Source organism: Arvicanthis niloticus, chromosome 18 (assembly GCF_011762505.2).
Source record: "Arvicanthis niloticus isolate mArvNil1 chromosome 18, mArvNil1.pat.X, whole genome shotgun sequence".
Lineage (NCBI taxonomy): Eukaryota > Metazoa > Chordata > Mammalia > Rodentia > Muridae > Arvicanthis > Arvicanthis niloticus.
Window position 1 is genome coordinate 13566578 of NC_047675.1, and position 22453 is coordinate 13589030.

At 43.0% G+C, this 22453-nt stretch overlaps 1 protein-coding gene across 8 annotated transcripts in view; it reads left to right on the plus strand.

Annotated features, from left to right (window-relative positions):
* The window catches only part of Phkb (phosphorylase kinase regulatory subunit beta), a 171014-nt gene that overhangs the window by 137622 nt on the left and 10939 nt on the right, over positions 1-22453 (plus strand). For 4 of the 8 annotated variants that reach the window (XM_034523099.2, XM_034523101.2, XM_034523102.2 and 1 more), the window contains 3 exons: positions 1667-1757; positions 4727-4929; positions 17182-17316. In XM_034523099.2, the coding sequence (XP_034378990.2) occupies positions 1667-1757; positions 4727-4929; positions 17182-17316 (429 nt within the window). Of the gene's footprint in view, positions 1-403; positions 495-1666; positions 1758-4726; positions 4930-17181; positions 17317-22453 lie in introns of all 8 variants that reach the window. The other 4 variants (XM_034523100.2, XM_076915554.1, XM_076915555.1 and 1 more) reach the window with 1 other exon arrangement.

Below are 22453 nucleotides of genomic sequence, written 5' to 3' on the forward strand. Positions count from 1 at the left end.
TCTCATGAAACCAAATCTCAGTAAACCTCGTGTTTCTATTCTCTGACAAAAGGGACTGGGCACATTTTCTAAAGAGTGCTTCATCTCTACTTTATGGCAAATACACTATTGTGCCTAGAGAAACAATAAGCATCCAGTTTAGATATCTCAAATTTCCACTGTAAGTTCTCAGTACAGTAATATGGGCAGTCAGTAGATATTTTTATAGATAGTGTGTTTCGCTGTACCTATAGTATTGTTTGGACTAAGCAAAACCAACTCTTGCTTCTGCATAATACTTGCGTCTTTAATAAACCACTAAGTAGCAAACATTTAGAAATGCTGACTGTTATATTTAAACAAACAGAATCCTGGAAGCTTTATTTATTCTATTCTCCCTTTTATGGCTTTCCACTGCCCCCAGGCTGGCTGTGCGGTACGGGGCTGCATTTACCCAGAAATTTTCCTCCTCTATAGCCCCGCACATTACCACCTTTCTGGTACATGGGAAACAGGTAACATGCACAGAATTTGGGAAACTCAAGTTGCTTGATATGTGTGGGTTTATCTGCGTTCCAAGGGTTATATGCGTCTTTTGGTGTTCAAGTATTATATAAAAGTGTCTCTCTAGAAATGGGAAGTATTTGTTTCACTAACTTGGTCAGCTATTGACTTGATTGTCTACTAGTCCTTTCATGTTGTAATTAAGAAATATGTGCTTGTTACAGGCCAAATTTTGTGGTTATGCTGCAATTTAAAAAATGGTACTTTCAAACCTGCATTTTGATTTTATTCTCTCTAAATGTTCACATAAATTTGTACTTTTGAGGGGAAATGTCTTATATATTGCATGTGGTGTAATTTGGGGGTTATAAATCTGTTCTCTCTACATTCTAAGACTTTTCAGAAATGTAAAAATAAAAGTGTGAAATCCTTCCCCCAACATTCTGTCTTTATCAAGAAAGAAAGTAAGAGTAATTCATTTCTGAAATTCAGTAGAGTCCCCTAATCCAGGCATCCAATTATCTAGGTAACAAAAGAAACATAACTCAAGTCTTCAAAGAGATGGCCCAGCAGTTCAGAGCACATACTGCTCCTACAGAGGACCCAGGATCGGTTCCTCAAATCTAGAAGCTAACAACCGCTGGTAACTCTGGCTGTAGTCTGCACAGGCACCTGCACTCACGTGCATATACATACACACAGTCACACATACACACACTCACCTACACACAGTCACTCACACACATAGTTAAAAAGTAATATTGTAGAGAGAAACATAGTATAAATTGGTATGGGAGTCAGTCATCAGTCCAGGCACATGGTGCTTTTTATGCATTTTTTGATATGAAGCAGAATACCCTCATAATTCCTTCCTCTCCCATCCCAATTAAAAGAATAGTTAGGGACTCTAGCTTTTTCTTTCCCTTACTTTTTTTTGAAATTGATCTTGGCATCAGTGATGCTCTTTGCCACAGCTTGGTGGCTGAGGTGAGTGTGAGACACGGCCTTCCCTAATGACAGATGGTCTTCTTTCAAGGGTCAGGTCTAAAGACAGTTTACTGCTTCTTCTCTGTCATGTGAGGACCCAACTGTATACGCTTTAAGGTTCCCCAGTCAAGGGCACCATTTATTCACCTTCTTTTCTGTTTGTGAAGATCTGGCCTGCTTTCTTCTTTGCCCTCAGGTCGGTTGTACGCCGTGCAGCAAGTCTTTTAAATAAAGTAGTGGACAGCCTGGCCCCATCCATTACTAATGTTTTAGTTCAGGGCAAACAGGTAAGTATCTGCTTTTCACACTCACAGACACAACAGTTTCCAGTTAGAATACTTACATCTGGCATATACCGGTGTCATAGACTGCTCAAAAAGAGATTACCAGTGAGTGGTTTGGGAGATTCTGCAAAAGTCTCCTTTCTCTAGCAAAAAAGATAGAGTGCACAGTTTGAGAGCTGCAGAGCACTTAGTGGGCCATCTCACTTTTGTCCTACACCTTGGGGCTATAATTTCAGCCCCCAAGTTTGCTTGAATTCAGTGCAGATTCTAGTGTAGAAAATGTACCTTCTGGGGCAAGCTAGACAGGTTTGTGATGGACAGAGCAAAGCTAGGTGCAGAGCAGAGAATGCATTGTGCTTCCACTCCACCTGATATCTCCCTTCACACTCCTAAGAAACTCATCAATGTTCAAGAAAGGCAGAATCGACATGCCTGCCCTGCTCCTCCATCCCTCACCCTCCCAGAGCTGCTTTCTACCCACCAGGGTCAATCTGTCACTTCTGCTCACAGGGCCATCGACAGTTAGCTCTTGCTCCCTTCTCTCTCTGTCTCTCTCTGTCTCTCTTTCTTTCTCTCCCTCCCTTTCTCTCCCTTCCTCTCTCTCTCTCTCTCTCTCTCTCTCTCTTTCTCTCTCCCTCCCTCCCTCCCTCTTTCCCTACCTCCCTCTCTCCCTCTCTCTTCCTCTCTCCTTCTTCCCTCCCTCTTGTCTCTCTCTCCCTCTCTCTTCCTCTCTCCTTCTTCCCTCCCTCTTGTCTCTCTCTCCCCTGTTCTCCTTCCCTCCCTTTCTCCCTCCTTTCTTCTCTCCCTTATTCCCTCCCTTCCCCCTCCATCTTCTCCTCTCTCCTCTCTCTCCAGTCCTGTGTCTCCTTCTACAGTCCTTGATGGTAAATGGGTTGGGTTGAGCTGTGCATGTGGTGTTGGCTGCTGCTGTTCATTTTCTGTAATCTCTAATCATGTGGCTGATTTATTGTTTGATTAGAATGAAAAATCTATTTGCTTTCTGTCTTTCCTTTGGAAATGTCTGTGTTTATCATGTGTTCCTGATAGCTAATCCAAGAATACAGTAAGCTTTAATAATGATGATGTTTTTTAACCTTTCTCAATACCACCAACTAATTGCTAATATTTCAGGGATCTTAATTAAGATTAAAATAATTTCATTCAGATGCCCAGCTTTAGGGATGTTAGAATAATGTTATTTACCTTCTCCTATGATGTTGTTTAAAAATAATTATACCAATAAGAAATTACTGAGAAAAAATTACTTTCCATATATTTCTCCATGTTCCATATTAGGAGGTAAAATTTAAACCACTGTCAATGGTTTGGTAAATCAAGGAACAGGAAGCTGATTACCCAGTACCTTTTATTACCAGAATCTTTATCTGTAGCCAGAGTCTTTCATAGCCGTTACAGCTGTAAATGTTAGCCAGGCTTTGGGAAACATGTTTCTCCTTGGTTTTAGTCCCCAAAGCACTGAAGTATAGCTGATTCCACTACCTATGGTCATAGGTGTTAGAGCTTGAGGGTTACTGGCCTGGCACTAGACATGTGGGCTTGGATTTGTCTTATCCATTCTGAACCCTGCTTCCACATTCCATGAGCCTCAGAGCCTGCCCTCCAGCTATAGCTGGACTGTTGTCCATCAGGCCAGTATTTCCCAGGGAAATATTTCCTTACTGCAAAGGATGAGGAAGCCAGATGTCAACAGCTCAGCCTAATGACCAGAGGTGGGCAGTTTCTTCATCAACTAGTTTTTATCCCTTCAAGGACCAAGAAATGGAAATAGACCAAAGTATGTGTTTGTTCATTCAGAAGGTCTGCTCTAGCCTGAAGTGCTGGTTTCCTCAGACTTGTGAATTGTCTCAAGCTTTCTTGAATAAAAGTAGTTTAGTTGCTATTAGCTCTAGGAGCTAATTATGTACCTTCTGTTTTCTTTACATGGTGACATTTTAATCAAAATAATCATGCTCATATTTACTAGTTGGTATCATTAGTGTATAATAATGCAGTAGTTATTAGAAGCTAACACACACACACACACCAAAGCCCAGGTTGGCCAAGGCTTCTCTAATCCTCCTGCCTCAGCTTCCAAGACAATTGAACTGGTTTTAGATGTTTGCTGCTATACCAAGTCAGTTCTTACTCTGAGCCCGTTACAACACAGGAATGGCTGTTTTGAGTCCTTATCCCTCATCTCTGAAAAAGCACGTCTTTGAGGTGCTGGTTTTCCTGCCTTGAACAGTTACGAGCTGTGTGCAGAAGAGACAAGAAGTGTTGAGGAGGAGGAAGCAAGAGCAGCAGACACTGAGAAGTAGCTGCCCCAGCAGGGAGGAGAGATTCAGCACTCTCTTGCCAGCTCTGTCAGCACTTCCTGCTTTGAGTCTTCTGTATCATTCCTGTCTGAGCTCTTTCCTTTCACAGGCTTTTGGGCAGCCAGCCGACCCATTCATTCCATAGCCCCATAGCTGAGCCCTCTAGCACCATGGGTCACCAGCCTCCATGTATACCTAACAGGATCAAGATAAGTGAGGGCCACACAGGAACTACACGGCCTTCCTCCTGACTTTGGAAAGGTTGCAATGTTATTAAAGAGCGGAAGGATCTACTTGAGAAACTGTAAAAATAGATCTCCTAAATGCTGAACCGTGTAGTAAAATACAATCATTGGATGCATTCTGGTTCCTCTAAGGACTTTCTAGCACTACCCCCCCCCCAAATTAATAGTTATTTATGTCTACTTACCTTCACTTCCCTGGGACCCTCAGTAGACTCTAAACCATCATGGACCCCAATGGGAGTCATACTTGAAAGCCATTTTAATAAGTATCAGGAACAGCTACTCTGCCTAACTCCCTGGCTCACATAGAGCAATCTCAGCCTGCCAATCATCCTGAGCCTTGATTTTTTTTTTTTTTTTTTTTTTTTTTTAGCCAGAAATTTTTTTAACAGTAAAATTCTGGCACTTGTAGGTAACTCTGGGTGCCTTTGGGCATGAAGAAGAGGTCATCTCTAATCCACTGTCTCCAAGAGTGATTAAGAACATCATTTATTATAAATGCAATACCCACGATGAGAGGGAGGCGGTCATTCAGCAAGAACTGGTCATCCATATCGGCTGGATCATCTCCAACAGTCCTGAGTTGTTCAGTGGCATGCTGAAAATACGAATTGGGTAAGTGCTTTGATATGCATAGGGATGTGTTCACGTGGTCCTCAGCAAATACCGACTCTGTCTCTGTGTTGGAAGGTGTGCCCCTTTCTTCCCTGCTGTGGAAGCACCATCTGCTGGTATGAAGAAATGAATGCCAGTGGCCAAAAAGCATCCACACCTGTATTTACTTCCCAAGCCATCAGGTTTTAGTCATAGTAGTGAAGTCAAAATTCTTAAAAATAAAATGGATGAACCGGGTCAAAAAAAAATGGTTTTTTTTTTTTTTTGTTTTTTTTTTGTTGTTGTTGTTGTTTTTAGCAAAACTGTTGTCAGTAGACACAATTCAATTAGAAATGGACATTTTAAGAATATTCTACATCTGTTTTGTACCAAAATCTAGTATTGAATTGTTACTGTTCTAGGGTTGAGTGAGAAATTGAAAGTAAGCCACTGGTGGTCCAAACATCCCTAACCAAAGCTTTCATAGAGAAGGATGAGAAGGGTGGCAAGCTCTGTAGCCCTGGGTCGGTTCTGGGCCTCTCCTGCCTTGTTCTACAGCAGCCTCAGTGCTCCAAGTGAGAAGGAAATACTTCAAAGGCTAAGGCAACCCATAAAGCATATTAGAGGTGGATTATAAATATGCCCTAATCCAAAACACTCTGATTGCATCTGAGCATATAGAGTAATAAACTGGTGGGAAGAACATATAGTTACTATTTGTTGACTGCAGTTTGTGGGTATGTAAGTGTAAGTACAGTTTCTGCTCTACTTGTCCCTGGATGGTTGATTTTTTAAAATCTTTACAATTTTTCATATCAATTTCTCCTGGATTTAAGCTTTTTTTTTTCCCTTTAGAGAGTAAATGTGTATGTAACTGGAAACTTCCAGGTGAGAGGGCACTGCAGAAGCCGTGCTCAGAGACCTAGTGCAGGTGTGGTAACAGAAGGCATTGCTGACACTGTGTTACATTACAGCACAAGTGTGGAAGTCAGAGGACAACTGTGGGAGTTAGGTTCCCCATGCTGCTATGTGGATCTCAGGGACTGAGCTGAGGCTGTCAGGCATGGCGACAAATGCCTTTATTAATATATGTTCCTTTGGATCATTTGTTGCTTTCCAACTTTTTAATTTTTATTTCAGATGCTAATATGATAATAGCTACTTGTACATACTGTCTGTAGCACCATGAGTGCACACTGTATGCAAGGAATATACACTGTAATCTGTGAGTGCACACTGTAAGCTGTGAGTGCACACTGTAAGCCATGAGTGTGCACTATAAGCCATGAGTGTGCACTGTAAGCCATGAGTGTGCACTATAAGCCATGAGTGTGCACTGTAAGCCATGAGTGTGCACCATAAGCCGTGAATATGCACTGTAAGCTGTGTGTCCTATAAGCCATAAGTACACACTGTAAGCTGTGAGTGCGCACTGTAAGCTGTGAATGTGCACTGTGAGCCATGAGTGTGCACTGTAAGCTGTGTGTCCTATAAGCTGTAAGTACACACTGTAAGCTGTGAGTGCGCACTGTAAGCCAGGAGTGCACATTGTAAGCCATGAGTATGCACCGTAATGAGTACACACTGTAAGCCATGAGTGTGCACTGTAAGCCAGGAGTGCACACTGTAAGCCGTGAGTGTGCACTGTAAGCCATGAGTGTGTACTGTGAGGAGTGCACACTGTAAGCTGTGAGTGCACACTGTAAGCCATAATGTGCACTGTAAGCTGTGAGTGCTGCCCACTGTAAGCCGTGAGTGTGCACTGTAAGCCGTGAGTGTGCACTGTAAGCCGTGAGTGCGCACTGTAAGCTGTGAGTGCACACTGTAAGCCGTGAGTGTGCACTGTAAGCCGTGAGTGTGCACTGTAAGCCGTGAGTGTGCACTGTAAGCCGTGAGTGTGCACTGTAAGCTGTGAGTGCGCACTGTAAGCCATAATGTGCACTGTAAGCTGTGAGTGCTGCCCACTGTAAGCCGTGAGTGCACACTGTAAGCCATAATGTGCACTGTAAGCTGTGAGTGCACACTGTAAGCCGTGAGTGTGCACTGTAAGCCGTGAGTGTGCACTGTAAGCTGTGAGTGCACACTGTAAGCCGTGAGTGTGCACTGTAAGCCGTGAGTGTGCACTGTAAGCCGTGAGTGTGCACTGTAAGCTGTGAGTGTGCACTGTAAGCCGTGAGTGTGCACTGTAAGCTATCAGGTATTTGCCTGTGATTATATTACTGGCTGGGACCTGTAGCTCACCCCTGCTACCCAGAATCATGAGAAAGTTTGATTTGGTACATCACTAGTCCAGACAACAATCAAAATTCAAAATTTGAAGTGTGTTTGCCACATGTTTATCATGTTAATTTCACATCACCATGAAGCTATAAATTAAGAATGTCCAAGGTTATACAGAAACATAAAAATTAGATTTTATACCTTTACTTAACATGTGACAAGAAATGGTATGATTTGAAACTAGTTCTAAGTCCGTTCTATACTCCAAGAGATAGAGTAAGGTGCTTTGAAAAGTTGAAGATCTTAGAGCAAGCTTTTCATTTCTTGTAATGCTGGAAATTACTTCTGACATGGAGAGTTTCATCATGTTAACCACACATTAAGAAGCTGTAAAGTGTAAATCTTTCTACTTGTTGATAGATCAGTCTGGCTTCGTCAAGGTATAAGAAGAGCTTAATGACTTACTTGATTATACTTTCAAGGTCACTATTTGCAGTTTAAAGCAATAATTTTCAGGAAACCACACTTGGTCTTTTTCTCTTTGTATACCTAGGGTAGATGCCCAAATTCCTGATTAGTGGATACGCACTGGGCCCATGGGGCCATTTAGTAAGTCAGCAGGGGAAAGGATGGGGTGTAAATGAGTAGAGTTGCTATTCGTCTCTCCTAAGGAGCCCCTTCACTGTAAACCATGAGTGCACTGTGTATGAGCTATGTGAATGCACTGTGTAAGCTAGTGGTTTACATCCCCTGCAGTTAGGCTGTCCCTACCATCTGCTTCACCTCTCTAGACAGCAACTCAGTGTCATACAGGAAGACTTGAACCTGACTCTTAGGTCTGCAGTCATGTCATGAGACTGTTTTGGACATGTATGGTACTCTTCCTTGTTCTTAGAGAACAGAACAGTGCATACTAGCGATTGCCACCTTCTGAGCCCCTTGAATAGATAAGCAGTCCTTTGAAAACCTCCAGCTTACAGACAAGCCAGCAGAAAGTAGTGAAATTAATATGCCCATGGTCAGAGAATCAAGATTCAGGATTGCAAGCTAGTATAGATTCCTCAGAGTCACTGCTTTGGTCTGCGCACTCTGGAAGAGGAATTTGAGTATAGGTTGCAGCACCATGACTAATGTTTGATATGTGAGGTACTCTCCTTGTGACATTTAGAAAACAGGTTCCTCTGGGAAATTCCTTTTAGGTACCACAAATCTCAAGAATCCAAAGGCAAAAAATCCCAAACACCTCTACCTCAAACACATTGTACACACAGGTCCTGTCCATCTAGCTTTGAAGAAGCCTTATGCTCTTGATGGAGACACATCCTAGAAGAGCCATCCATTCTCAGCCTAGACTGGTCCTCCTTTTGAGTCCACCTGAATGACCCCCAAAGTATTACATACAGAAACTCAGAATCCCAAAATGGTTATCTGCTTTATTTGGCATGATTTCACCTCCTGTTTCTTAATTGAATCTTATGAAACATATATCAAATCCTGACTCCTCCCCCAAGCCTGTAACCACAGTGGTTGTTCATGACATTCCTACAGAGGTTTCAGAATGCTATTTCTGTAGTAGACAGGTACAGGCATCAAGTAGTATTCAGTGTGTGGACCTTGTGAAACCCCCTCTGAAGAGGAAAAGCTATAGATAAGGCACAACACAGCTCTTAACTTCAAACAAGTAAGAGTTTATTCTAAGCCAAAATAAATGTGACTGTGATCCAGGAACATGGGTTCAGGTTGCCCAGAGCAGTACCACGGAAGGAAGTATATTAGCTTTCTTTAGAACAAAACAAAATCATAAGTCAATATAGTTGCAAATACAGCCAAGAAGGACCCCTCTTCCAGGGTGCATGTCTCCAGTGAGACAAGGCTCTTCCCTTCTAGGCCTAGAGGGCAGGCACAAGGTAGACAGGTGACAACAAGGATTACTGTAGGTATCAGGTGGCAGCTGATGATACTCTTAGTTCCTGGATTGGAGGAAGCTATTGGCTGCCAAGAATGGATGTCTAGACTGAGTGTGGTGGTGCTTGCCTTTAATCGCGGCATGCAGGAGGCAAAGGCAGGAAGATCTTTGTGAGTTCCAGGCCAGCCAGAGCTGCACAGTGAGGCCCTGTTCTCAAAGCAAAAACAACAAAAAGAATGGGTGCTAAAGAAGGCTATTAAGTCAGGGACAGCTGTGGACAGTGAATAAATAACCCAGGATCCTGTGGCTCTGGGTCTTCAGAGTCTAACTGTCTAACTGCCACACCAGAAGTTCTACTCCATCAGTCTGGTGGACTCTTCAGCAGAGTTGTGACTTTACCTCCCTGTGACTCCAGTTACACAGTTTTAGCTCTTTTTACATATTCTTATTACATTTACCTCATGCTTAGTGATTTTTTGCTAAGGTCCTTTAGGTGATCCCCCTTCCCCATGTATGCACACCTTTATTAATGGTTGGCTTCGGCAGGAGCAAACATGTACTCAGAATGTTTCTCTGTAAAGAGTTGCCTTGAATTAGTCCCTGGAACATTTTTAATTATTCAATACAGTTCTTAAAGGCCAAATTTTTTATAAATTGTTGAACATATAGCTGCTTATATTTATTGTTGTTTTGTTTTGTTTTTTAAGTTGGGAGATTTAGAGAACGCACTTGTTTGTTTGCTTGCTTCTTTAGATGATGGCCACATGCCAGGTGGGTATTCTTATCTGGATTTTTTAAAATTATTTTCTTTTAGTGCTAGTCAAGATTAAACATTAACTGGTCAGATTTTTATGGCATATTCTTCTTGAAATGCCAGCATTCACTAGGCTAGGCTGAATGCAGGTGCTTAAATCATGGTGCATCTCAATTCTCACCTGCTGCCTACATTTTATCTGTGCTTTAACCTTCCTGAGTCTTTTTCAGGGTTTCTTGATTTGCATCACACATTGCTCCTGCTGCTGCCTAAAGCAACAGCACACTGTCTTCTCTTCTCTCCAAGGCTAATCCTGCCAGTGCAGTGTCTTCAACTTCACTGTGAAGAGTCAGCCCGCTACACGAATGCTATCCTAGCCTTATAATGATTTGATTTGCTGTCTCATTATTGATCTGTGTGCCAGCTTTCATGTTGAAATAGATCAAGTTCCTGACAGGCCATTACTGTAAAGACCTGCAATCAACTGCTGTCTTCTGTAGGCCTGTCAGTCAGGCTTTAATAGGAGTAAACCCTTGGGAAGGTGTGCTTTCAGACCTTCCTCTGCTCTGCCTTTAATGTTGCTTTGGCCTTATGTGAGCAACTATGACCCAGATGAATCCTGTCTTCTGATGCCCAAGATGGCCTCTATAGATTTATTGTATTTAGATGTATGTATGTATTATGTATGTATATAGATATGTATATAAACATAGGTATGTATATTTAGTACTCAGAGAAGGTCACTGGTGTTAGAGGTACAGACTTTAGCATTGCTGGGGCAATACAGAAGGGTTGGTGATTATAGCCCCAAGTTTATTAGCATCATCTTGTCACTCTCCAGAATCATTGTTTTGAAGAGGCTTTGATGGGAGATGAGGAAGTGAAGTGTCCTTATCAGTCTTACCTCTATTCTGTTGATTAGGTCTGTGAGAAAGGCGGGGAGGCACAGTGCTCCAGTTTCATAACTCCAAGTTCAGTTGTCTCATCAAACTGACACTTTCTGTGTTAATGTTAATCAGATGAAAAGTTCTCCCTTGTAGGTTTTCCACTTCCTGTTATATGGTATCTTAGACATCTTGGGCTGCCATAGTAAAATCTCATAGGTAAATAATCAAACTTTATTTTCTCGACGTCTGCTAGGTCAAGGTCCTGGTATCAGCTGATTTGGCTCTGGTGAAGTCTTCCCTTCGGATAGCTGCTCTCTCACTAAGGTTACTGTGACCTCAGCTTACCCTAGTACTTTCCAAAGGCCCTGCTTCAAGATACTCTCCCATGGGGCCAGGGCTTCAAGATAGGAATTTGGAAAGTGTAGTGTTACAGCTTAGTGAACAGCTGATTATATGGACAATCATTTATTAAGTTTCTTAACTACAAATACCAGTTTTTATTCTCTTGAAATAATATGGAAATAATTGTTAATTTTTTTTTACCATGATTAGGACTATTATTTATGGCTGTGTTCTCATCAAGTGTCAGCTGTATGTCTTGAGTGGTGTCAGTTACCTGTAATCTTTTCTCTGTCCCTTCTTGATGAGGGCTTGCTAGTAAATAAAATGCTAACATATAGCCTGGTGTTCTTGCTAACCTCACTTCAGGCGTTCTCAGAAGGGGGATGTGTTATCTGACTGTTCTGGGGTGCTCCTCCAGCTGTCCCGAGGGAGGACATTGCTGTTATCTGACTGTTCTGGGGTGCTCCTCCAGCTGTCCTGAGGGAGGACATTGCTGTTATCTGACTGTTCTGGGGTGCTCCTCCAGCTGTCCCGAGTGAGGACATTGCTGTTATCTGACTGTTCTGGGGTGCTCCTCCAGCTGTCCCGAGGGAGGACATTGCTGTTATCTGACTGTTCTGGGGTGCTCCTCCAGCTGTCCCGAGGGAGGACATTGCTGTTATCTGACTGTTCTGGGGTGCTCCTCCAGCTGTCCCAGGGGAGGACATTGCTGTTATCTGACTGTTCTGGGGTGCTCCTCCAGCTGTCCTGAGGGAGGACATTGCTGTTATCTGACTGTTCTGGGGTGCTCCTCCAGCTGTCCCGAGGGAGGACATTGCTGTTATCTGACTGTTCTGGGGTGCTCCTCCAGCTGTCCCGAGGGAGGACATTGCTGTTATCTGACTGTTCTGGGGTGCTCCTCCAGCTGTCCCGAGGGAGGACATTGCTGTTATCTGACTGTTCTGGGGTGCTCCTCCAGCTGTCCCGAGGGAGGACATTGCTGTTATCTGACTGTTCTGGGGTGCTCCTCCAGCTGTCCCGAGGGAGGACATTGCTGTTATCTGACTGTTCTGGGGTGCTCCTCCAGCTGTCCCGAGTGAGGACATTGCTGTTATCTGACTGTTCTGGGGTGCTCCTCCAGCTGTCCCGAGGGAGGACATTGCTGTTATCTGACTGTTCTGGGGTGCTCCTCCAGCTGTCCCGAGGGAGGACATTGCTGTTATCTGACTGTTCTGGGGTGCTCCTCCAGCTGTCCCAGGGGAGGACATTGCTGTTATCTGACTGTTCTGGGGTGCTCCTCCAGCTGTCCCGAGGGAGGACATTGCTGTTATCTGACTGTTCTGGGGTGCTCCTCCAGCTGTCCCGAGGGAGGACATTGCTGTTATCTGACTGTTCTGGGGTGCTCCTCCAGCTGTCCCGAGGGAGGACATTGCTGTTATCTGACTGTTCTGGGGTGCTCCTCCAGCTGTCCTGAGGGAGGACATTGCTGTTATCTGACTGTTCTGGGGTGTTCCTCCAGCTGTCCTGAGGGAGGACATTGCTGTTATCTGACTGTTCTGGGGTGCTCCTCCAGCTGTCCTGAGGGAGGACATTGCTGTTATCTGACTGTTCTGGGGTGCTCCTCCAGCTGTCCTGAGGGAGGACATTGCTGTTATCTGACTGTTCTGGGGTGCTCCTCCAGCTGTCCCAGGGGAGGACATTGCTGTTATCTGACTGTTCTGGGGTGCTCCTCCAGCTGTCCTGAGGGAGGACATTGCTGTTATCTGACTGTTCTGGGGTGCTCCTCCAGCTGTCCTGAGGGAGGACATTGCTGTTATCTGACTGTTCTGGGGTGCTCCTCCAGCTGTCCCGAGGGAGGACATTGCTGTTATCTGACTGTTCTGGGGTGCTCCTCCAGCTGTCCTGAGGGAGGACATTGCTGTTATCTGACTGTTCTGGGGTGCTCCTCCAGCTGTCCCGAGGGAGGACATTGCTGTTATCTGACTGTTCTGGGGTGCTCCTCCAGCTGTCCTGAGGGAGGACATTGATGTTATCTGACTGTTCTGGGGTGCTCCTCCAGCTGTCCTGAGGGAGGACATTGCAGTTCTCCAGCCACATCCTGAAGCTCTCTGCATGTTGATCAATTATCCATGTGTATCTGCCACTTTCTCTGAGAACAGCACCAATCTATGGGCACAACATAAGTGTTTAAAAGAGGGTTTGATAACATGTCCCGTGTTATTTTGGAAGCCTCCAGGGCATCCAGACCAACCACTTGTAAAGAGGAAAGCCACATCCAGCACATTGGTTTTCATCTAGTAGCCTGTGGCTTCTGGGAAGAGCAGTACCTACCCATGCAGGGTGCTTCTATTTAAAAATTTTAAACTCTATTCTTTTAATCAGCTTACTTCTAAAATAATAGGCTTACATAAGGACATGTTTCATATCTGCTTAGTTTTGATTAACCCTTCCTTTCAGCCTTCCCTCTCCCCTCTTCCCTCTTCCCTCTCCCCAGACCCTCTCTCCCCATTCCACAACTACTTCCATATTCTGTGTGTATGTATGTTCCCCTCCCTTAAGGCTTCCTCTCTAGTAAACCCTTTTAGCTTCCTGGCCTCTACACATACTTGAATTAATCATGCTAGTCTTGGAGTTCAAAGGTAGGGTCTGCAGGTGAGAATGATCATGTTACATTTGTCTCTGGGCCCAAAAGTCACAGCCTAGACAGGAAATCATCAAAGGGAACTCTAAAAGATTGTGATTAGAATGCTAAAGTGTAGCTCTACACAGATGGCTTCTGGCTGGGGTGCAGGTGGGGACAGACCATACTCCAGTGAGTATACAGACAACAAAAATTAGACTTATGAGGTGGTGGTCTTCCTCTTCCCCCTCCTCTTCCTCCTCCTCTTCCCCCTCCTCTTCCTCTTCCCCCTCCTCTTCCTTCTTCTTTTGGGCTGGAGGTCACCAGGTTGAGGGAATGAACCTGGGAGAACTAGGAAATGAGTGAAGGATATAAAATTCCCAAATAATCAATTAAAAAAATCTATGTTGGAAAGAAAATGAAAATAAAAAAAGAAGAAACATTCTGATTTTGTTGTCACTGTTCATTTAGTTGATAGTTTGGGTTTTGGTTTGGTTTAAGACATGGTCTTACCATGTAGCCCAAACTTCCCTCAGTCAGGATCTTCCTGCCTCCACCTTCTAAGCACCAGAAGTACTGTTGTTTGCTGCTGCTCCGCTAGCACAGTGCCATTATCATAATAACAAGTGAACACCACCCAATATTTACTATCTAGCCCCCAAGTGACTTCTGGCTTCCACACATATTCGTACATCTCTGCAGTCCCGTAGTCTGAAAGAGATCCTTCCTTCCACTCCATGTTTCTTTTCATTCCATTGGCTTTCTAAGTGTCCAGAGTACAGATTTTCCACTGCATGGCTCAATAATGGGCCATTACTCTAAGCTACCACACATATAAAATGTAGCATTAAAACGAGAGGGAAATAAAGTAGAATTGCAAGTAACTTTAAGTTAAACCTATGTAGACTATAAGATAAAAATCAAGATTTTTATTTAAAGAAAAGGTCCATTGAGTACATTTTTTTTAAACCAACGTGTTTGTAACAACTAATTTTATAAGGAATTCTAACATCAAAGCATCCAAAAATAACTGTGTTCTTGTGACTGCTGTTTTGTGTACCATTTTGGCAAATACAGTCTCCAGCACAGGAGGTGTACATGTCAAGAAATTCTACTGTTGCCAGAAACATAAGCGTATTTCAGGTTTCAGCTGATTTAAAGAAATATCTCACAGCTTGGGGACCATCAAGGAAGAGGGGGAAGAAAGAGAGCAGCAGCTGAAGGGCAGGCGGCTGTGAAAACCCCTCTTGTGGGTGTGACAGGGATCTCAGTGCAGCTATGCTCAAGCCCTGGACAGGATTAGGGGATCAGTTGGCATCGCAATGAGCAGCACTTACCATATTAGGTTCCAGGGAAAAACTGGAATGGACGTGAGTGGGGTGAGACTGTTGCTAGGGATACCTGGGGACAGTTGGGGTGGATACAAACAAACCTTGTAACAGTTTTTAATGTATTGTTAACATCCTGTCCTTGTGTTAGTGGGTAACTTACTGTAACAAAATATTTGATAGAATCAACTTGCGAAGACAAAAAAATTGTTTTAGTGTTGGAGATTTTTGTCCATGGTCAGTTGACTCCATTGCTGCTGGGCCTAAGGCGAGCAGCACAGCATAGCACCATCACCTGGCAGAGCAAACTTCTGGAGAGAGAGGTGGGGGGAGGGAGAGAGAGAGAGAGACAGAAAAAAAAGGGGAAGGTCCCATCACAGACATCGCCCTATGACCAGAAAGCCCACTCTAAGGCCCTCCTCTTAAAAGCTTCAACCATCTCTTAGTCATAACAAGCTTGTCAGTGGGGTAGGGATGAGGGGTGGGAAGTGTTCAGATCCAAACAAGCAGTTGGGTTTCTTTCAAGCTGAACATTTTAAAGCGTGTACTCAAATCCCTGACATCCAGAAATAACAACAGTAGGAGAGAGGAGAGCTGAGATCCTCATCTGAGACCACAAAAACTGGAAGTCACTGAGACTCTTGATTTCTGGCTGGTGGCCTGGCCTAGAACAAAGGGGCTTGTGCCTTGTTGACTCCACCTCTGGTCAACTCACCTGGGGTGCTCTAAGGTTTTTCTCCTATCTTTTGCACTGAGACATTAAAGTCTCCCAAGAGGGAGCATGGCTGTTGTTTTGCAAACCAGCTTTGGCAGAAAGAAGGGCTTGAATCTTTTGACTATATCTGCAATAGCCTGGTAGGTTGTTCTTCCAGGAAGTATATCCAGAGAAAGACAGTCCTCTGCCTAGGTGCAGCAGCACTTCTCTAACATACAACTGTAGTTAACTTGCAGCTAACTGCCTTTGTAATTCAAGCACGGGCACCTGTGGTGCTGACCAACCCCAAGTCAGTGACTTATAAGGTATGTTGTGGCCCGAGCTGCCCCACGTTGGCGGCCAAAGTGTCGGGGACCGCTCTATCAATGTTAGAACCCGCACTGCCAAAAGCCTTGGGGGCTAAACTGTTAGAGCCTGCACTGCCCCAAGCTGCTCCAGTCCACGGGTCAGGGTTCATCAAGAGAGAGAGTGAGGACAGACTTGAAGAATGGAGACCAGACAGAGTGTGATTCAATCCCGTTTATTCTTCAGTCTCTCTTTGTAGTCTAAGTCCCAAGTCTTGAGTTCCGAGTTCCTAGTCCCTAGTCCCTAGTCCCTAGTCCCTAGTTCCTAGTTCCTAGTCCCTAGTGCCTCCAAGTTCCAAGTTCTTTCTCCAAGTGCTAAGTGCCTACTACCTAATAATAATTTCTTCTGAGTTCTCTAGTCCAAGTGTCTTCTTCCTCAATGCCTAATTCCTACTCCAAGTTGTACTGAACTCTTCTGTCTGCCTCTCGCCTTTTATATGTCTCACTTCTAAGCCACGCCCTTAAGTCACGTCCTTAAGTCACACCCTTAGGTCTTATCTCTAAATCTGATCTCTAAGTCACGCCCATAAGTCTCGGCTCTAAATCACAGCTTTAAGTCTCACCCAAGGGAAGATCCTGGGTATCTAAAACAAGATGTTATCAGAGTGTGCTCGGCTGTTGCAGGCTATTGTAATCAAATCTCTTGTCAGGGTATATGGCTCAAGATGGCTGCAAGGATGATATCAGCCTTCTGTCAGCTCCCCACAAAGGTAAAAAGAAATATTTTAAGAATCATCATCATCCTTGTCATTCCCAGGAAGAGAACATATATGTGACAGCACATCTCAGCCCCTTTCTTAAGATACATCATTCATATGCCATTTGATTTTGGTGTGTGTCTTATAGCAGCTATAGTATATCTATATGTACATTATAGTATGTATATATTTTATATATACACACACATATATATACTATTATACAGCAATAGTGAATCTGATCTGGAAGAAATCTTATAACCTTATGTATTTAGCTTTCACTATGTTTCATAACTAACTACCTGTTCAAGAGCAGCCTTTAGATTCTGATCAGGTTTCAGTCTGGATGAAAGAAATATCAGTGGTGCAGGAAATTTAAATGACCTTTTCTTCATTTCACCCTGGATACATCAGTCCTGCAAAGGGTGTTGCTGAGGCATGAGGTGATTGCATCTGAAGAGGTCTTTGTTCTTGCTTCAGGTGGATCATCCATGCCATGGAGTATGAACTACAGATCCGTGGCGGGGATAAGCCAGCTATGGACTTGTACCAGCTCTCACCCAGTGAAGTTAAGCAGCTGCTGCTGGACATTCTCCAGCCTCAGCAGAGTGGAAGGTAAGCAGACCCTTCATCACCTGTAGGACACTCAGAAACACACAAACATCTGGTTGTTTTTAAAGTGATGTGGATAAGACTTTAGTACAATATTAATAAGAAAATTCAGAAATCAGACATGGGAGCTCACACCTACTATCCCAGCACTGCTGAGATTGAGACAAAAAGGTGTTTGAGCTACACAGTGAGTACCAGGCCAGAGGGGCTTCAGCACAACATGAGGCCGCCTTCCCGGGTGTAGACAGCAATGTCACGACAAGTTGAAATGTCCAGATTTATGCGTCTGTGTTGCTTGGGGTTTTATACTTTCTCCAGGTATAGTTTATAACACTTTTCCATTTTTATTATCCTGTGTAGTATATAACATTTCATATAATTTTGACTAAATTTCCTTTCTGGAACTTTATAGCATGTGGCATTTCCTCCCAACTCTTTAGCAGAAGAAATCAGGTTTGGTAACATGATGTAGATGTGGTGCCTGATTCTGTCACTGTAGACTAAGTGTCAGCTAAACCCTTCCATATACTTAGGAGAGATAACAACAAAAAAGTGTTTGTGGATTGTCTTGAATTTATGTTTTTTTAAAATTCTAGGATGAGCAGTCAGTAGTGTAATTATTTAGGCAATTACTTATTTAGTGTATTTGGGTCTAATATCCCTAGGATAACAAAGTTACATATGTAGAAGATTCCAACTGGAATCTTGTGGAAAAACTAACATGAGAGAACTGACAAACAAAAGGAAAATTTTCCCCAGTGGTTTTAAAGCTGCATGGCTTCTGTGAATAGAACAGAGTGATGCATTAACAGAGAGGCCATCGGAGAGAAAAAAGAGTTCAGAGATGAACTCTCAGTACATACACTTAGGAATTTGCTACATGATAATATTGCCATCACAAGTCACTGGGTCAAGAATGGACTTTTAAAATAAATACTTTTGACAACTAGATTGCTATTTGCAAAAGGTAAAACCAGACACTCATTCTGACATACAAGAACCAGTTCCAAATATATTAGAGATTTGTATATAAAACAAGGGACATAGAAGACATTGGTAAATCTCTTTTTAACCTTGGAATGGGAAAGGCCTTACATATGATTCAACCCAAGAATAACATAAGGAACAACTAATAAAGCCTATCCAATTTTAAATAACCTTTTTTCATGGCAAAGATAATGTCAAAAGAAAACCAAGAACCTGGACCCAGGCACTCTGAAGAGTTAGCATCCCAGCATTCTTTTTTTTTTTTTGGTTTTTTTGAGACAGGGTTTCTCTGTGTAGCCCTTGGCTGTCCTGGAACTCACTCTGTAGACCAGGCTAGCCTCGAACTCAGAAATCCACCTGCCTCTGCCTCCCAAGTGCTGGGATTAAAGGCGTGCGCCACCACGGCCCGGCCCCAGCATTCTTAAGAACTGAAAGATGACCACCCAAAGCCAAGAGGAGACTAGCAGGGAGCGTGAACAGTCTGCTCGTTTTGTTAGGAATGCCCCTTGGATCGCTTCTCAGCCTTTTGGCTAAGATCCAGTGAAGAATGCCCTTTGGATATTTTTTAAGAAGTTCATATTAATGTACAATAGAGCTGTGCATGGCATTTTATTAGACAGGGTTCTCTAGAGTCACAGGACTCATGGAATGTCTCTCTTTATTGAGGGAATTTGTTGTGATGACTTACAGTCTGTAGTCCAACTAACCCACCAATGGGCAGCTGTGGATGGAAGTCCAAGGATCTAGTAGTTGCTCAGTCCCAGGAGGCTAGTTGTTTCAGCTGGTCTTCTGTTGAAGTAGGTTCTAACAAATGTGCTGGCGAGTAAGTGCAAAGCAATCAAAGAAGAGAGACTCTTCCTTCTTCCAATGTCCTTATGTAGGCCTCCAGCAGAAGGTGTGGCCCAGATTAAAGGTGTGTGCTACCATGCCTGGACCTGGGACTTGCTTTGTCCCAGGCTGACGTTGAACTCAGAGATCTGTTTGCCTCAGTCTCCTGGGATTAAAGGTGTGTACTACCTTGTCTGAGCCTAAATTTTTCATGGTCACTATGCCTCAAGATCTCCATGCCAAAATCCAAGTTAGAAACTTGTGTCTTCCAGCCTCAAGATCTGAATCACAGGTGTGCCCTCCAATTCTGGATTGTAGTTCATTCCAGATGTAGTCAAATTGAAAACCAGGAATAGCCATTACAGGCATGTTGAGACGCTTCTTACCTCTCTTGTGGCCTAAGTTAGAACGTGTTTGAGCATTTGCCAAGCCTGTGGGGAGAAGGGACTACATATATACCTGAGGGGTACAGCCCTTCCTGGTGGGATTTGACATCTCAGAACTCTTTCCCTTTGGCCAGGTCCTTTTAGTAATCTACTTTGAGAATATGTTTTCAACAACATGGAAATGTGTGTGCATAAGACCACTGACTAAATTATTGCTTTAATTGAACATTTGTGTTATTTCTATAACCTAAGTGTGATATACCCACACACCAGAGTACTCTGTGCCTTTGAAGAAAGGAATTCTTTCTAAGCTACATTGTCAAATGAAACAGTAAAGTGCAAAACAGCATCTATTATATACAATTCTTATTTTTAAAATATATGTATTCACTTGTGTAGAAGAAATCCAAGAGTGATAAATCAGGAACTAATATGGTGTATGCTTTTCAGAGACGATAAAAGTGGGTGGGAGATGCTGAAAGAGATGCAACAGAACAGAGCTGGCACAGAGCAAGCCTTCCCCATGCTGGCCGCTGTGCATGAAACACCTTCTCCTAAGTAGTGGGTGTCACATGCACCCAACTCATAAATAGTGAGAGTGTTGAATACATGCACTATTAAGTAATATATTAAAACCAGTCTATATGTAGAGGAGCCCAGAGTGGAGTGGAAACCAACAGCTGAAGCCAGCTCACACAAATGAGTACTACTATACTGGGGAGGGGAGGAAAAGCAAAGTCCCTGTCGAATGCATGTCCTTTACAGACACCTACCACAATAAATGCTGCCTCTAGTGGGAGCATGTTTCTCACCAGTGTATCTTCATTAGCAATCTGAACTTCATGTCTCCAGTAAGATTGAATAAATGTATTATGACTGAAAAAGCAGATTTCTCACTGTTAAGGGCCATTATTATAAGGGGAAAAGAAGGAAGCTGATTGAAAAGGCTAAACCAATATGAAGTCCTGGTGTTACACTGATAGATACAGAAATGAACACAATCTGTGCTTGTGCGTATGCATCTGTGTGGTTCCTCCTTCTGTCTACTGAGCTGTCCTAGGAGCAGTGGAAACTGCCTCAGTAATGAGCAGACCCAAAGTAGTTACATTCTAAACACCGAAAGGAAAGATTCAGCTCTTCTGGGAGAAATAAATGGTTGATTTCAGAGGAAGGCAGGGAAAAAAAAAAGGAAAAGAAAGGAAAAAGAAAAAATGCAAGGTAACCCAGGAGCATCTTTGTACCAGAAAGCAAAAAAAAAAAAAAAAAAAAAAAAAAAAACCCTCAAAATATGACAGAGGTGTGGACACCAGGGAAACTGGAACAGGCCCCTGGGACTCCAACTGAGATGAGATTTTGTTTTGTTTTTGATTTTTCCAAGTGTGTGCCTGCTCTTTCGTGTAGAAGAAATACACAAATAATAGTAATAGGTTATAAAGAGAGTCCATGCTGATAGAGGTCAGTGAATGGGAGAGAAGGGGCTCGTGATGGTGGGAGCAGAAAATGATCACTGAGCAAGTGCAGCAGAGGCCTCAGCCAAGAACCATTGTTAGAAGCAGCGTGGAGGGAAAGCTGGCACAGTGTCTGGGCGTTTCTAGTCAATGTAATTACTGATAGCAAAGGAAACACAGATAAGTGTGCTGTAGTGGACAAACCTTTCAGGCTCCCATCACCCAGATGATGAAGGTTAGAATCAATAGTAATATGGCTTTAACTTTATGTACATTGATACTGACACTTCTGGATTTTCTTGGCATTATTTTTAACAAGAAACCACCATAAAACTGATACTGAGAAAAATCCTAGGAAGTATCAGATATTACTAAGAGATGAAAACTTAAATAATAATGCTAATAATAATAATGCTAATAATAATAATATAATAAATAAGGAAAAAGGAGGAGGAGAAGAAGAAGAAAAGGAAGATAAGGAGGAAGGAAGGACAGGAGGGAGAGAGGGAGGAAGGAAGGTAAAGAAATACATACCACAGATTTACAGAGCCTCCAGGACACAGAAACTAAATGACACTACCATCCTGAATTAGAGCCTGACAGATAAATTCATGTTATTTTGATTTGTTGGTGTCAATAGTTAAGCTGTGGTTATATAGGATGGTAAAAGTGGGAGAGGACTTGAATGAAGAGGGCATAAGAAATTTGCATTATTCTGTGATTTCTCTAAGTATAAAGTTTTCAAAATAAAATGACAAGGTTTTAAGTGCACCTGGAAGAATGACTCAGTGGTGAAGAGCACTGGCTGCTCGCTCTAGAGAGGACCTGATGTCAGCTCTCAGTGCTCATGTGGTCCCTCACAGCCACCTGTAGCTCCAGTCTCAGTGCCTTCTTCTGGCTTCCACAAGTACCAGGCATTCACATAATAAATACACAGACGTACATACAGGAAAGACACTAATTGTCATCATCATCATCACATCATCTCATCATCATCAAATCATCATATCATCTCATCATTACATCATCATCTCATCATCATCATTATCATCATCACATCATGTCATCATCATCATCATCATCACATCATCTCATCATCATCACATCATCTCATCATTACATCATCATCACATCATGTGGTCGTCGTCATCATCATCTAATTTCCCGGCTCCATTGTATTTTCATATTCTTTTTATGTTTTATGCAAATACTCCCTTTATAATACTAGCCAAAACCTCATAGAGCTCTGAAATGTATTTGTGTTGTCACATTTAGGGGATATGGATTAAAAATCAAATGCAGAGGGAATTCATTTACCAAAGGAAAACATCAGCAAGATACCGATGCATCCTTGGCCTTGTTGCCTTTTAACAAAACACTGAAGGTGGTAGTGTGAGTTCGGGTCTGTTACCAGAACTTTAGCCATCCAAAAAAGATTCTTCTTAATTACTGAATGTATCAGGTTGCACTGGCTCTCCACCACAGAAACAA